Source organism: Phytophthora cinnamomi, assembly GCF_018691715.1.
Source record: "Phytophthora cinnamomi strain GKB4 chromosome Unknown Contig1, whole genome shotgun sequence".
NCBI lineage: Eukaryota > Oomycota > Peronosporomycetes > Peronosporales > Peronosporaceae > Phytophthora > Phytophthora cinnamomi.
The window spans coordinates 928,385-942,220 of NW_027150934.1; the positions used below are offsets into that span (position 1 = coordinate 928,385).

At 54.4% G+C, this 13,836-nt stretch overlaps 2 protein-coding genes across 2 annotated transcripts; one reads left to right on the forward strand and one right to left on the reverse strand.

Moving 5' to 3' along the window:
• Window positions 1-5,291: 5,291 nt before the first annotated feature.
• Window positions 5,292-6,418, reverse strand: IUM83_06371 (uncharacterized protein; the record flags this gene model as incomplete). Its single annotated transcript, XM_067930571.1, has 3 exons — window positions 5,292-5,797; window positions 5,874-5,954; window positions 6,061-6,418. The coding sequence occupies 3 exons, from the start codon at window positions 6,416-6,418 to the stop codon at window positions 5,292-5,294; spliced, it is 945 nt and encodes a 314-aa protein (XP_067800535.1).
• Window positions 6,419-8,583: 2,165 nt separating this feature from the next.
• Window positions 8,584-11,969, forward strand: IUM83_06372 (FACT complex subunit spt16; the record flags this gene model as incomplete). The annotated part of the gene is made up of 3 exons (XM_067930572.1): window positions 8,584-8,721; window positions 8,811-11,600; window positions 11,664-11,969. The coding sequence occupies 3 exons, from the start codon at window positions 8,584-8,586 to the stop codon at window positions 11,967-11,969; spliced, it is 3,234 nt and encodes a 1,077-aa protein (XP_067800483.1).
• Window positions 11,970-13,836: the final 1,867 nt, after the last annotated feature.

Below are 13,836 nucleotides of genomic sequence, written 5' to 3' on the forward strand. Positions count from 1 at the left end.
GCCGTGGCTCGAAGCCGTGAACCCGATCATCGACTGGGTGGCCAAGACGGTGCGACCAAGGCCAGACGCCCAGCCAGCAGTGCGTGTAGGTGGGCGACGATGCAGTCACCCGCGACTATCTCCGAAGCGGCGTGCTGAGGCACGTGTGTGCGATTATTATACTCATGGCTACCAGTCCGAGGTGGGCTGCACGCGCTTAGTCCGGCCTCGAGATGTGCACAAACTCCTACAAGCTACTGACAATGAATTTTGCTTCCTGATCAATTCTGCGGACGAGGCCACGTTGGCCCCGAAAGCAGCAGCAGCCTGGAAGGCGCTCGAGGATACAGCAGTGTATCCATTGTTGCTGGAGTTTAGAGATATTGTATTCAGATCAGAATTACCATCGGTTCCTTCGGCTCGCCAAGGAAACATGGATGCGAGCATCGACGTTACAGACGCAGCACCCGTTCACCGGAAGCAGTTCCCGTTTCAAGGGAGCAGCGCGAGGCAATCCTGCAATGGACGCGCGAGATGCTAAAGGCCAAGTTGATCCGGCCGTCGTATTCGCCATACTGCGCGCCGACCTCTGTGTGCGGAAGGCCAGCGGCGAGTGGCGGATCGTTCACGATTACTGTGGACTCAACGCTAAGGTGCGCGTACCAGCTAACCCGATACCGCGCAAGGACGAAATTCTACGCGCGATGTCTCGCGGGCGCATGTTCACAGCTTTAGATTTGTTATGGGGCTTCTTTCAGGTCAAGTTGCGAGAGGATTCTATTCCCTACACAGCTTTCTCCACGCCCGATGGGCTTTTCGAGTACCTGATGACGCCTATGGGAATTTCAAGTAGTCCGTCATGCTTCAACAGACTGGTGCAATCCATTTTCAAGGACTTTGATTCTTTTTGTCAGACATATTTTGACGATTTGTTCGTCTTCACGCCGTCCGACTCAGTGGAGGAGCACTTAGCCGCGCTTAGGAGGGTGCTCACGCGCTGCGCCGAGCAGCAGTTGTACGTGAAGATCGAGAAATGTGTTTTTTGCGCGCGCGAAATCCCATGTTTGGGTGATGTGGTTGGCGTCGACGGCGTGCGGATCGATCCCGCCAAAGCTGCAGTCATCCGGGACTGGCCTTTGCCCGCGACTCAGCGCGAGTTGCAATTTTTCATCGGGACCTGTGTGTATGTTGGCCGATTTTGCGACGGGTTTGCAGAGAACGTCGCCGTGCTGACCGAACTAGTGAAAAACAAACGTCCGAAGGACCCGATTACATTTTCCTCGGCGCAGACAGTGGCGTTCTAGACGCTTAAGCAGAAGCTGTCTTTGACCCCGACTCTCGCCCACGCCGATTTCGAGAAACCGTTTCACGTGAGCGTGGACGCCTCTGATTTTGCGGTTGGTGGGTATTTGTTCCAGTATGATGATAGCGGTGCGGAACGTATTATCGCGTATGGCGGAAGGAAGCTCTCGCGAGCAGATCTAATTTACCCTACACGTGAAAAGGAACTTCTAGCAGCGCTACACGCTATGCGCACCTGGAGCGTATATTTGCTAGACAAGCCTTTCTTCCTCAACACCGACCACCGCACGATCGAATCCTTACTGCAGCAGCAAACGTGTTCGCAAAGATTAGCACGGTGGCTAAACGAGCTCGCGCTATTCCAGCCTCGTTTTAGGTGGATCGCGGGCAGCACCAATACCGTCGCGGATAGTGTATCAAGGCGACCCGATTGGTCGGACGACACGAGCCGTGCTATCAGCCTCTCGGAGCTCCTACGCCAGCTCACCTCCCACGACGCTGACTCGGAGGAGGCCAGTCTTTTTGCACAGCAGGTCACGCACCCTGTCAACATACTAAGCATGTGCAGGCGTCACTATGCTACAGATTCCATTTTCGGCCCAATTATGCAGGACCTCGTCGGCGATATTGACACTGGATCGCGGAGACTTCGCCGTTTTACCATCGCCGATGGCCTTTTGTATTTCCAAGTGCGCCCTGATTCACCTCAGCGATTGTGTATTCCGGACGTGGCAGAGTTGCGGAACTTAATTCTTTACGAGGAGCATGATTCTCCTGCGCGAGGCCACCCCGACCAGGCTAAGACACTCCTGCTCCTATTGGAAAAATATTACTGGCGTGGTATGGCTGAGTCCGTGCAACGTTATATCTCATCATGCGAGCTGTGCCAGCGGCACAAATATGTCCGCGGTAAGCCTGCTGGTCTACTTCATCCGCTAGAGATACCTGCCAATCGCTGGATTGATATTAGTATGGACTTCATGACCCAGCTTCCGCCGACAGTCTCTGGCCACGACGCAGTGCTCATCATTGTAGATCGCCTTACCAAGCGCAGTCATTTTATAGCTACTCGAACGGATGCAACAGCAGAGGCTACGGCTCGGCTGTTTCGTGATTTCTACCAGAGACTTCACGGTCTACCTGAATCTATCGTGTCTGACCGAGATGCAAAGTTCACTTCAAAACTGTGGCAGCAGATCATGAAATTACAGGAGACCCAATTGCAATTGAGCTCTGCGTTCCGACCTTCCACAGATGGACAGTCGGAAGTCACGATTAAATTCGTGAACGAGTATATTAGACATTTTGTCGCTCCACATCATGATGACTGGGATACACTCCTACCGCTGTGCGAGTTTGCATACAATTCGCGCGTTCACAGCACGACTGGCATGTCCCCTTTCATGGCCGATCTAGGCTACCAACCGCGCTCAGTGTCGGATTGCGTAGTCGCAACATCTCACCAGTCCTCCGCCTCTAAGTTCATCACACACCAGAAGGCGATTTTGGCAGAAGCACAGGACGCTATGGCTGCGGCTCAAGAGCGTTGGCATGCAGCGTATGATCGTAATCGCTCGCATCTGGTATTTGCAGTCGGCGACAAGGTGCTGTTGAACACCAAAAACCTCGCCTTGGCACACCTCGACACGGATGGCAAGCACAAGTTCGCGCCAAGGTTCATCGGTCCCTACCTGATCACTGACATAACCGGACCTGACACGTACAAGCTCGCGCTGCCGCCCGGGCTACGTCCCCATCCGGAGTATCATGTGTCACGGCTTCGTCCATATCACCACCACGACCATCCTGCGCGGATCACTCGGCTTCAACTTGTGATAACAACGGACGGTACAGAGGGACACCTCGTTCACTCCATTGTAGGTCATCGTCGACGGAAAGGGGTCCCTCAATTCTAAGTGAAGTGGCTCGATACTTCATTCGGTTCGTCATGGGAATCGGTAAGCTATTTGACGCAAGTCACTGAGCTTCTTCGACAATACATCAATACGCTTCCAGCTACACGAGCAACGGCACTTCTACGGGAGAAGTGTAACGGAGATCGCAGTCCGTTGCTGGAGGATCCAGCGAAGAGCTCCCGTCCTCGATCGCATGGGTGCGTCTGTTGCTGCGTGAGTTTCATTAGAGCGCTGGACAGCAGAGGGTAGAGCAGAGTAGGAAGCCGTAGTTTGCCTACTTCATTCATTTCCGTCTTCATTTCGCCTCCCAGCACGCAGCTAGACAAGACTCAAGGTCAAGCAACCACTAAGAGCAAGACAATGAGGCCAACAACAGCCGACCTGTGACGAAGAACTTGTGCGTTTTCTCCACCTCGACGGTTGGTACTCTTCTGGGTTGGTAGATGAGCCGCGGACCGTTAACTACGTCTGGCAAGTCTATCGTGGCACGAATCCGGCTCACGAAGCGCGTACAGTGTTCTCATGACGTTCTTATCATGATCTCCCACCAAAGGGACAAAGAGCCCCGTTGTCCTCACGCCAGTCAGGTGGAATATTCACGAGCACCTCAAGGCCGGTACGCAAGTGCTACAGCAGGTCGACCCCGAGTCCTTCGTGTTCATGTACAACATTCCTGAACCAGAAAAGCATCTCGGTTATGTGTTCGTCGCCGTCAATATGAGCTGCCCGATGGAAGACGCAAGATGGTCGTGACTTTGACAATCGTTGATTCGGAGACCAATCGACCCAATCGGGAGGGTGAGGCATCCCACGAGAGGTCCACGGAGAGCGGCATGCGCGTCTCACTTACGACGGCCAACGAGACCTCGACGTCGTGTGCGACCGTTAGACAGTTGCCTTCTTCTGTAAAAAAAAAAGAGGGCACGTAACAATCATTGAGACGCAAGATGCGGCATTCTCGATCTCCTTGGTATCGAAACGCATCAGCGTAGCACCTTGGTGAAAGGGTGAAAGAAGAATGACGCCCCCCCCCCCACGCTCAAAATGGACGCACCAGTTAGTCTTGTTGGCGTTTGCTAGTGTCTCACTCTCAAGCGTTGTTTGGCTCTCTTTACGCACCACATGCTCGAACTTCTGATTTCGATCGATCGCTTCACGAAGCGCCAGATTTTCGGCCCACCGCCGCATCTGCAGCGTGCCGCCGCTGTTCTCACACTTTCCGCCAGCTTCTCTATCTCGCGCTCCAGTCCACGATGCTCCGCAATCATTTCATTGCGCTTGCTCTTCTTCGTTAGACGGAACGCCACCATGGTGGTGGGGTGCTTCTTTCTGAGCTCACTCATGTCGTCAAAAGCCTGCTTCGGACTCGCCAAGTCGAAGAATTTAGTCCCTGCAAACGTGTTCGTGTAAGACCCGTCGACCGGGTTAGAGCTTGTCACCATCAAATGCCATCATTACATAGGATTTTTTAGCTGACACCTTAGACGGGGCTCAACGTGACGTGAGTACCGCATAACAGAACTCATAATTCGCACCCAAGGGTCATCGAAATCGTATGATCTCACCTGCAAGAAAAAGACCACCCGAAAATTAGGTCACTCGTTTGTACACTTTAGGTATTGAGCCATTGCCCGTGGTTCGCTTCCTTCCTGTACGAGGCATGGTAGCGGACACGTTTGGTGACTGGAGGCTGTGAAACGAGGTGGTGGATTGGTGCGAAATCCAATTGTGAAGCCACAATTGACTGGTTTTGAAGCAATTAAATTTATAACCTCCAGTTAAAGGTAAAAATTAAGGAATTATTTATAACGTTGCCGATTTCTGATTGGTCAGTGCGAGGTGCGAACTATGATAAGGTAAAATGCCAATCGTGGCACGGTTTCGATACACCTCAGAAATCACTCGAAAACGTCCAGTAGACCGCAAAAGATAACGCCCGGCTTCATACTACAGCGAACTATAATGCAAAAGCTTTATGATGCGTATTTTCGCTGTTCATTATCACTGCTGACAACGAAATTATGCCGTACTCAACTCAAGCATCTATTTGTTACCAATTTTGGCCGGATCAATTAGTGGCACGATTTAGACTACTCAGTCGTAGGCACCTGCTAGCAACCGCTCTTTCGTAACAAACCGCCCGGCAACGTCCACAGTCGAGCGCTTCCTCTTCTTTCCTGTAACAGGGACAGGTGGAAGCAAAAGAATCTCAGTACGGACTTCATCGATGACAGCCTCACGGTGCTTCAACCAGTCCGCGGTGCCAATCTTGCCCTTGACCCCGCCGCCCTTATATAAGGCCAAACATGCCTTGAGCTGCACCATAGACAGCGGCCATATGCCGCACTCTCTAAAGCCATTAACGGCGCTTGAAGGCTTGTCCATGAGGGCACGCCGGTAAGCGGTGCACGCCATCCCAATTGCTGTCGTCTTCCTGATCGCAGGATTGCTGATGGCGCAAAGCCGCTCTAGCATAAGGTCATGGACACAGTCCTTGTATGGCTTGAACAATGCGACGTCCAGGGGCTGGAAGAGATGCGTCGCATTTGCTGGCAACGCAACGAACATGATGCTGTACTCGACACAGATCTCAGCCACCTCTGTACCACAATATCCCGTTAAAACCGATATGTTTAGAAGCCGGTGATTACAAAGGTATACGCCACCGCCGCTTACCTGGAGCAATATGCGTCGCACTGTTGTCCACGATCAACACCACTGGCTTCGGGAGGTGAGCAATACTGTCTCCGAAAAAGTCTAGCCATTGCACAAAGATCTTCGTGTTACTAAAGCCTTTTGGGGCCCCCGTAATCGCCGCCCCCTATATATAAGGGGTGTTGCTGGAGAAAACGGCGGTACCAACCGCCAGTCAGTATCCTTGTAGGTGTAGCGCGGGCGGGCATGACCCGCCCAGTGGCAACAGCCAGCATAGCGCTCGCCTTTGCAATGATGTTCCGCCGGCCGACAGGCATGCCACACCGCTGCATGGCAGCCATCCACTCAGCCAAATCGCGCTCCAGATCCGCCGCCATAACGGGCTTTGGGCCTGGCCGCGATGGTACAGTACTGTCACCGTCAGCAGCCCTCTTGACGAGCCGGAAGAGTGTGCGCAAAGGCACCGGTGATGTCCTCACCACCGCAGCCTTCTTCTCCCCGGCGGCGACACGTGCCAGCGCCAGATCCACGTCTTCTTGGTTGTAGCTCTCCTTCTCCTCCCCCATCTTGGCGCTCGTGAAGTGCGTGGTGTGTGGGCACTGAATCCAAATGTCCTCTATGTTTTAATTAGACCTCTTAAAAATTATCACAGCCCTCAAAAACGTGCCAGCAGCAGATCCAAAAAGAGGGTAGCCAATAGGCAACGAGATTGACGAAATAGGGATATGTCATTGGCAAAAAGTATAAGTCGTGCCAGGAATTGGCACCGTGCCAGGTTTGGCATTTTACCTTATACTTATCTGCGAACTATGAGTTCTGTTATGCGGTACAGCATAGACTCAATTGACACTCGGGCGAATTCAAGGCGTATGATGGTACGATCGATTACGGTACGATCGATTATGGTACACAAATTTCCACCGAAAAGCAAAAGTGATCAGGCGAAAAGTTAGCGGGCCCTACGTTCGAAATACTAGTACTTCGGAATGAGCTGTCGTACGGATAGGAATCACGCAAGCACAGGAAACATTTGTTCACGCACACGGAGAGGCCCCAGACCCTCCAGTAATCCAGACAAGAAACATTGCTCCTGCATCAACGTTACTCAGCATCTGCAGAACCATGCGTTTGCTTTACCGTTAGCGGTTCACGTCATGAGGCGTCACTCCACCAATCGACGCCAGACCCACAAGCCCCACCAGCTCAGAAGCTAAAGATGTTCGGCTCTGGCGCCTGTCATGACTTTCTGCCACTGGCGAACGACTACGACGCCGACATCGCAGAGCTGGGGGTGTCGCTAAGCCTCGCACTGGAGCATACGGAGAAGCTGCGGAAGGAGCAGCACCGCATCTCGATGGTGTCTTTCCGCCGCAACAAGAAACAAATGAAGATGCGCCAGCAAAGTGAATTCCTCCGACTGGAGCGAGAGATGAAGCTCTTGGTTGACGCTGTAAGAGACGCAGCCGCTTGCAGCAGCAGCAGCAATGCTAAAGTAAGCCCCGACAAGACGACGAACGAAACACTTCGGGAGCTAGTCGTGCAGTGCGAGCTGCTGCAGAACGCGAACAGGGCGCTCCGGGCGGAGATTGAGCGCCACGAGACCTTTCAGAAGATTGTCGTCGAGGCTAGACAAAAGTCGGTGGAGATGGAAACACCGGCGTTGCTGCCGCAGTCTGGCTGGCGCGTGAACCTCGACACAGGCGCGCCATCGTTCCACTTTCACCCGTTTACGCGCGCGGAGTTTGACACCGGAATGGGTTGCTTGGACACGGAGCTTGCAGGCAGCGTAGCGTGTCCTCCGTGTCCTTGATCGGCAATTTCCTCGGGTGGAACGTGTATCGAGCCCCCACAACCGCCTCCACGTCGAGCGAAATGCCCGTCTTGGCCCGCGTTCAACTCACTAAACGTGTTAACTGCCTACTGGACGCGGTTCTCGGCATTTCGTACATCAAGCAGAAGGACTGTCGTGACCCCGATCGGATGGAGCATCCACCACCGCCACAACGTGGGCACGCAAATGTTGCAGGACTTTGGCAACGACTGCTTCGTGTTCGTGCACAACATCCCGGGGCCCGACAAGAACCTACGGTATTTGTACCTCGTGCAGCGCTCGCAGTGGCTGCTGCAGGGAGGACGTCGCCGGATGGTCCTCAAAATGGCTATCGTCGACTCGGAGGCCAACCAACTCAGCCGCGAGATCGACGCGTTCCTGAGCGACGTCGAGTGGGCCACGGAGGGCGGAATGCACGTGTCGTAGACGACACCTCGGTTGATGTGGTGGTGAACCGCTGGGCCGCGTGCCACAACAAGGTGTACGCCGACATGACGGCGCAGTGGGCGCAGTACGCCAACTGGTGGGAGCAGATCGTGGCCCCCGCCCAGCTACTGCTCTAGATAGGAAAAAAATGTCGGAAGCATTTCAGTGTGCGTCATTCTACCTGGTAAGCTGGTGCAAATTGAATGTACCCATGTTGCTAGCTTCTGTATCCATGTACCCCATCCGCGGCACATCCATTTCTAATCGCTGCCTTCCTCGCGTTTAGAAACGCGTTACTGATTGGTCCACACAAGTATTTTCGGGACTGAAACATCGATTTGGGCAAGGTTTCGTCCCTTAAAAAGTGGGCATCGTTTCTAAAAGGGGCCTGCCGCCAAAAAACCCGCTCGCATTTGGCGCGAAGGAGAGCGAGCGAGTGGGTGGCCGCGCTTCGTGTTACGCAGCAGCGCAGCCATGGCGGACGACACGGTGGCGGTCAAGCAGGAGGTCAAGCAGGAGGTCAAGGCGGAGGCCGGCGCGTCCTCGGCGCCCAGCGGCGCGCCGCGCCTGGACGCGGCCATGTTCTTCCGGCGGCTCAACCGCCTCTACAGCGTCTGGAAGGTGGGTGGGCGCCAGCCACTCTCTGCGTTATCTAACCTAACGTGATAGGGTATAACAGTTACGGGTATAAATTCTCGCAGGAGCGCAAGGCCGACGCCGCGTGGGGCGGCGTGGACTCGTTCTGCGTGCTGGCGGGCCGCGCGCAGCAGGAGGAGTCGGGCTACCGCAAGTCGGCGGTGCTGCAGATCTACCTGCTGGGCTTCCTGGAGTTCCCGGAGACGCTGATGGTGTTCACACCTGCGAAACTTTATGTGCTCACGGGTGGCAAGAAATATACAATGTTGGAGGCTGTGGCCAAGCAGAACGCCTCGTCGGACGTCAAGCTGGAGCTGCTCAAGCGCAACAAGGCGGACGGCAACCAGGCCAACTTCCAGGTGCTGACTGAAGCCATCAGGGCCGCCGGCCCCAAGACGGGCGTGCTGAGCAAGGAGAACCCTCTGGGGGAGCTCGTGGCCAGCTTCAAGAAGGCGCTGCAGGCCGCGGACGGCCTCGAGCAGCTGGACGTGAGCAAGGGCCTCGAGACGGTGCTGGCGGTCAAGGAGTCCGAGGAGCTGGAGAACATCCGCTGGGCCGGCGCGCTGTCCAGCAAGGTGTTCAAGCTCAAGTTCATGGAGGATATGGAGCAGATCATCGACGACGAGAAGAGCATCAGCCACGAGAAGATCTCCATGGCCATCGAGGACGTGTTCGACAACCCGTCCAAGATCAAGGTGACGATCGACCCCGTGGACATCGAGCCCTGCTACCCGCCCATCATCCAGTCGGGCGGCAAGTACGACCTCAAGCCCAGCGCGCAGAGCAGCAAGGACGCCATGAAGTACGACGTGATTATTTGTTCGCTTGGAGCGAGGTACAAGGGCTACTGCTCCAATGTGGGCCGCACGTTCTTTATCGACCCGACGAGCTCCATGGAGAAGTCGTATGAACTGCTGCGAGAGGCGCATGAGTTGTGCGTCAAGGAGCTGCAGCCTGGGAAAGTGGTGGGGAAAGTGGTGGAGAAGGTGCGCAAGTTTATCCAATCCAGGAACGCGACGCTGTTCGGCAAGCTGACGAAGAACCTGGGCTTCGGTATCGGACTGGAGTTCCGCGAGTCGAGCAACCTGCTCACGACCAAGAACCAGACGGTGATTAAGGAGGGCATGGCCTTCAACGTCGCCTTTGGCTTTAATGACATCCCGATTCCGGACTCGCAGCGCAAGAAGAAAAAGCTGGAGAACTATGCCGTGTTCCTTGCTGACACTGTGGTGGTTTTGGAGAACGAGACCAAGTACTACACAAAGGTGCCAAAGGCGTGGGGCAAGGTGCGGTACGACATCGAAGACGACAACGACGTGGCGGAGGAAAAGTCCAAGAAGAAGTCAAGCAAGAGCAAGGACAGCTCCATCCATGGCTCTGTGGACACCTCGCTGTCTGGAACCCGCAACCAGGTGCTGCAGTCGCGCCTCCGTGACCAGCAGCGTCAGCTCGAAGGCAAGGAGACGGACCAGGAGCGTCGTGATCGTCACCAGGCCGAGCTCATGCGTAGGAAGAGAGAGGAGGCCATGCGGCGACTGGAGGAACAGAACAACGACAAGTCCGACGATCCGAAGAAGGAGAAGAGTATCAAGGCCTACCGCGGTCCTCAGGACTACCCGTCGGAACTGCGCGAGCGCCAGGTGATGGTGGACATGCGTGCGGAGGCGGTCATTCTGCCCATCAATGGTGTGCCGGTGCCGTTCCACATCTCGACGATCAAGAATGTGAGCAAGTCCGAAGAAGACAAGGCTACGTACTTGCGTATCAACTTCTTCGTGCCTGGCACGTCTTTGGGACGTGATGTTCTCCCTGCGATGGCGAATGCGATCACGAAGTTCCCCAACAAGATGTTCATCAAGGAGCTTGGCTTCCGCTCCACTGACGCGCACAACCTGAACAACCAGTTCCGTCTGATCAAGGAGCTCCAGAAGCGTGTGAAGCAGCGGGAGCAGCGGGAACAGGAGGAGTCCGATCTGGTTGTGCAGGAAGACCTGGTGCTGACGCGCGATCGCCGCGTGCCGCGTCTGATTGATCTGTCTGCTCGGCCGCACTTGACGGGCCGTAAGACCCACGGCACGTTGGAGGCACATTCGAATGGTGTGCGTTTCACGACGAACAAGAATCAGAAGCTGGACATCTTGTACGCTAACATCAAGCACGCTATCTTCCAGCCTTGCGACAAGGAGCTCGTCGTGCTAATCCATTTCCACCTGAAGAATCACATTATGATCGGCAAGAAGAAGCAGAAGGACGTGCAATTCTACACGGAGGTGATCGAGGGCTCCCAGACACTTGACAACCGGCGGCGATCGATGTACGACCCCGACGAGCTTGATGAGGAGAACCGTGAGCGCGCGCTGCGTGAGAAGCTGAACACAACGTTCAAGGAATTTTGTCACAAAATGGAAAGCGTGTCAGAGAGGCATGGCAAGCCCGTGGTGTTTGACATTCCCTACCGCGAGCTCGGTTTTATGGGTACGCCCTTCAAGGAAATGGTGTTGCTGCAGCCGTCTGTGCACTGCCTTGTGAGCCTGACGGACATGCCGTTCTTCATCATCTCGCTGGACGAAGTGGAGCACGTCCACTTCGAGCGCGTCATGTTCTCGTCAAAGAACTTCGACGTCGTGTTCGTCTTCAAAAACTTTGATATTATGCCCACGCGTATCAGTGCAGTGTCCATGGGCGAGCTTGAGCGGATCAAGGAATGGCTTGACGACATTGACATTTGCTTCACCACGGGTACTGCAAACCTGAACTGGAAGAGTATCATGTCAACGATCAAGAGCGACCACCGCTTCTACCTGGACACAGACGATGACGGTGTGCCGAAGCCGGCTGGCTGGGAGTTTCTGAAGGTGCGTTGCGGCTTGTTGATACTGAGTGCAATAGTATACAACTTATCATTTTTTTGTGAGTAGATGGAAGGATCGGACGATGAAGACGAGGATGAAGAGGAAGCTGGAGATAGCAACTACTCCGGCGGTTCTGACGATGATGATGATGAGAGCGAATCGAGCGAATCGGACGGCTCTGACTGGGAGTCCATTGTTGACGAGGACTCGTCCGATGAACCGTCAGAGGAGGAGGAGGATGCTCCGTCTTGGGACGAGCTGGAGAAGGAGGCTCAGGCGTCCGACCGCATGCGCAATGAGAAGCGCGGACACGACGACGACGATGAAGATTATCGCCGCTCGTCCAAGAAAAAGAAATCGCGACGCCACTAAGCGCAGACAGCATCAAGACGCTGCCGACCCGCGCGTCTTGAGCTTTCGTAAACTTACACGTGACAAATACTACCTCTGTGAAAGCTTCATTGTGTAGTTCCTGATTGATTACTGAGCTGGTGCTCGGTCCGAAGAAGCGGCAACGGACTGTTGAGCGCGGACAAGAAACAAGTCGACCAACGCGAGGAGACTAAGCTCTTGGCGGTTTGACAGACACACTTTGCTGACCCCCTTGTTCATTGCGCGCTCGTCATTGGTCTAACATATTCAGTCTTCAGCAGCAAGGCCACGATGCCGAAGAAGCCGCCAGTGATGGACTTGATCCGACTGGCACCGCAGTACGAGATCGACCAGGCGCAAGTGCCTATTTACTTTGTGGCGGCGCCGAAAGATTATGTGTATTGTGAAGCTTGTCTGTTGAAGGCGCAGATCGTGGGACTCAACACAGCGAGTCGATTGAAAACCACTCTGTTAAGCAGTCTCCATCTGACGCTATTAGCCAAACCCCACATCCGTGTGCGTTACTTCAACGCGCAGTGCACGACGCAGGAAACAACGACGAATCGTCCCCGACTTGCAACACCCCTCGGCCGACGGTCGTTCTGTTTGGTAAAGTTTTGATACTAGGCCTGGATTTCAACCTCGACTTTCACGATCGAGTACTAACCGCAATGCTTTGTTGGCCCAATCGTACCCGAATGTACCGTGCTTCACCGTTTGCAGGATTTCGTCGCGGTCAACGACATGTCCACCATCGTAACGAGAGGACACCTCCCTGCCAGCCTACAGAATTCCAAGCCTTGGACGAACATGCGGGTAGGGGAACAAAAAGTGGGTGAGAAAACGCTTCCACGAAAATGAGTGAACATGAAAAACCTGATTTTCGTGTTCTCCTCGCTAAAGTGCGAGAACAACGAACATTATTGCGAGCTTCCCTCCCGATATTCGTTCTCGCGGATTTTGTATTTAAGCGGATCTGGCGTGTTCGTATCCTACGCGTTGGATTGGCTGAAAATCGCACGATCTTCCACAGCCGCACTGAAATTTACCGAGCTCTCTCGCGAAGATATTCTCTGCCCAAGAAGCGGTCTGCGCTCGCGTGTGCTGAGCTTCCGACGCGCTCGCAGTACAGCCGACAGACTCGTGGCCACCGCAGGAACTCACTGTGCCGCCAGTCTAATGACTTCATGCCAGTGGCCCTGCCACCAAGCATCGAGATCACAGCGCAGCCGACAAGACTAGAGACCTCCACAGGGACTTACTTCACATCCAGTCCACACTCGTGACATCTGCAGAGACCCACGACACCTCCAGCCAGGACGTGACGATGGCAGAGCCACCTTCTGTGGTCCGCCAAGCAGTGGAAGAGTTCCAGGCCCTTGGACCCTTCGAGTTGGTACCTCCACGACCAAAGGAAACGTCGTACATATTCAAGTGGGGGTTCGTGTCAAGTACGTCGAGAACGGGAAGGAGGTCTTTGCGTGGGCTTGTTTGGCTGACGAGGCGTGTCGGACGTCAGGAAAAAACCTGTTCAAGCTCTATGCTGGCAAAACGACCATGGCCGTGAAGCACCTCCAGAAGATTCACAACGTTGGTTCGCCGAAAACGGAGGCAGCGACCGCCAAGAAGCGCAAACACGACAATGATTACAGCCACCTGTCATCGTCCGTCCTGTACTCAAACAATCCAATCCGGCTAAACGTGCTGATGACCACTCTCATGATCATCAACCATAACTTGGCGTTTCGTATGGTTGAGTACGAAGAGGCAAGACTCATTCAAGCGCTGCTCTATAAGGATGAGATGAAGACCGAGATAACTACGAAGCAGGTGAAGGAAGCCATAGTGGAGCTGTATTCTTCAACAC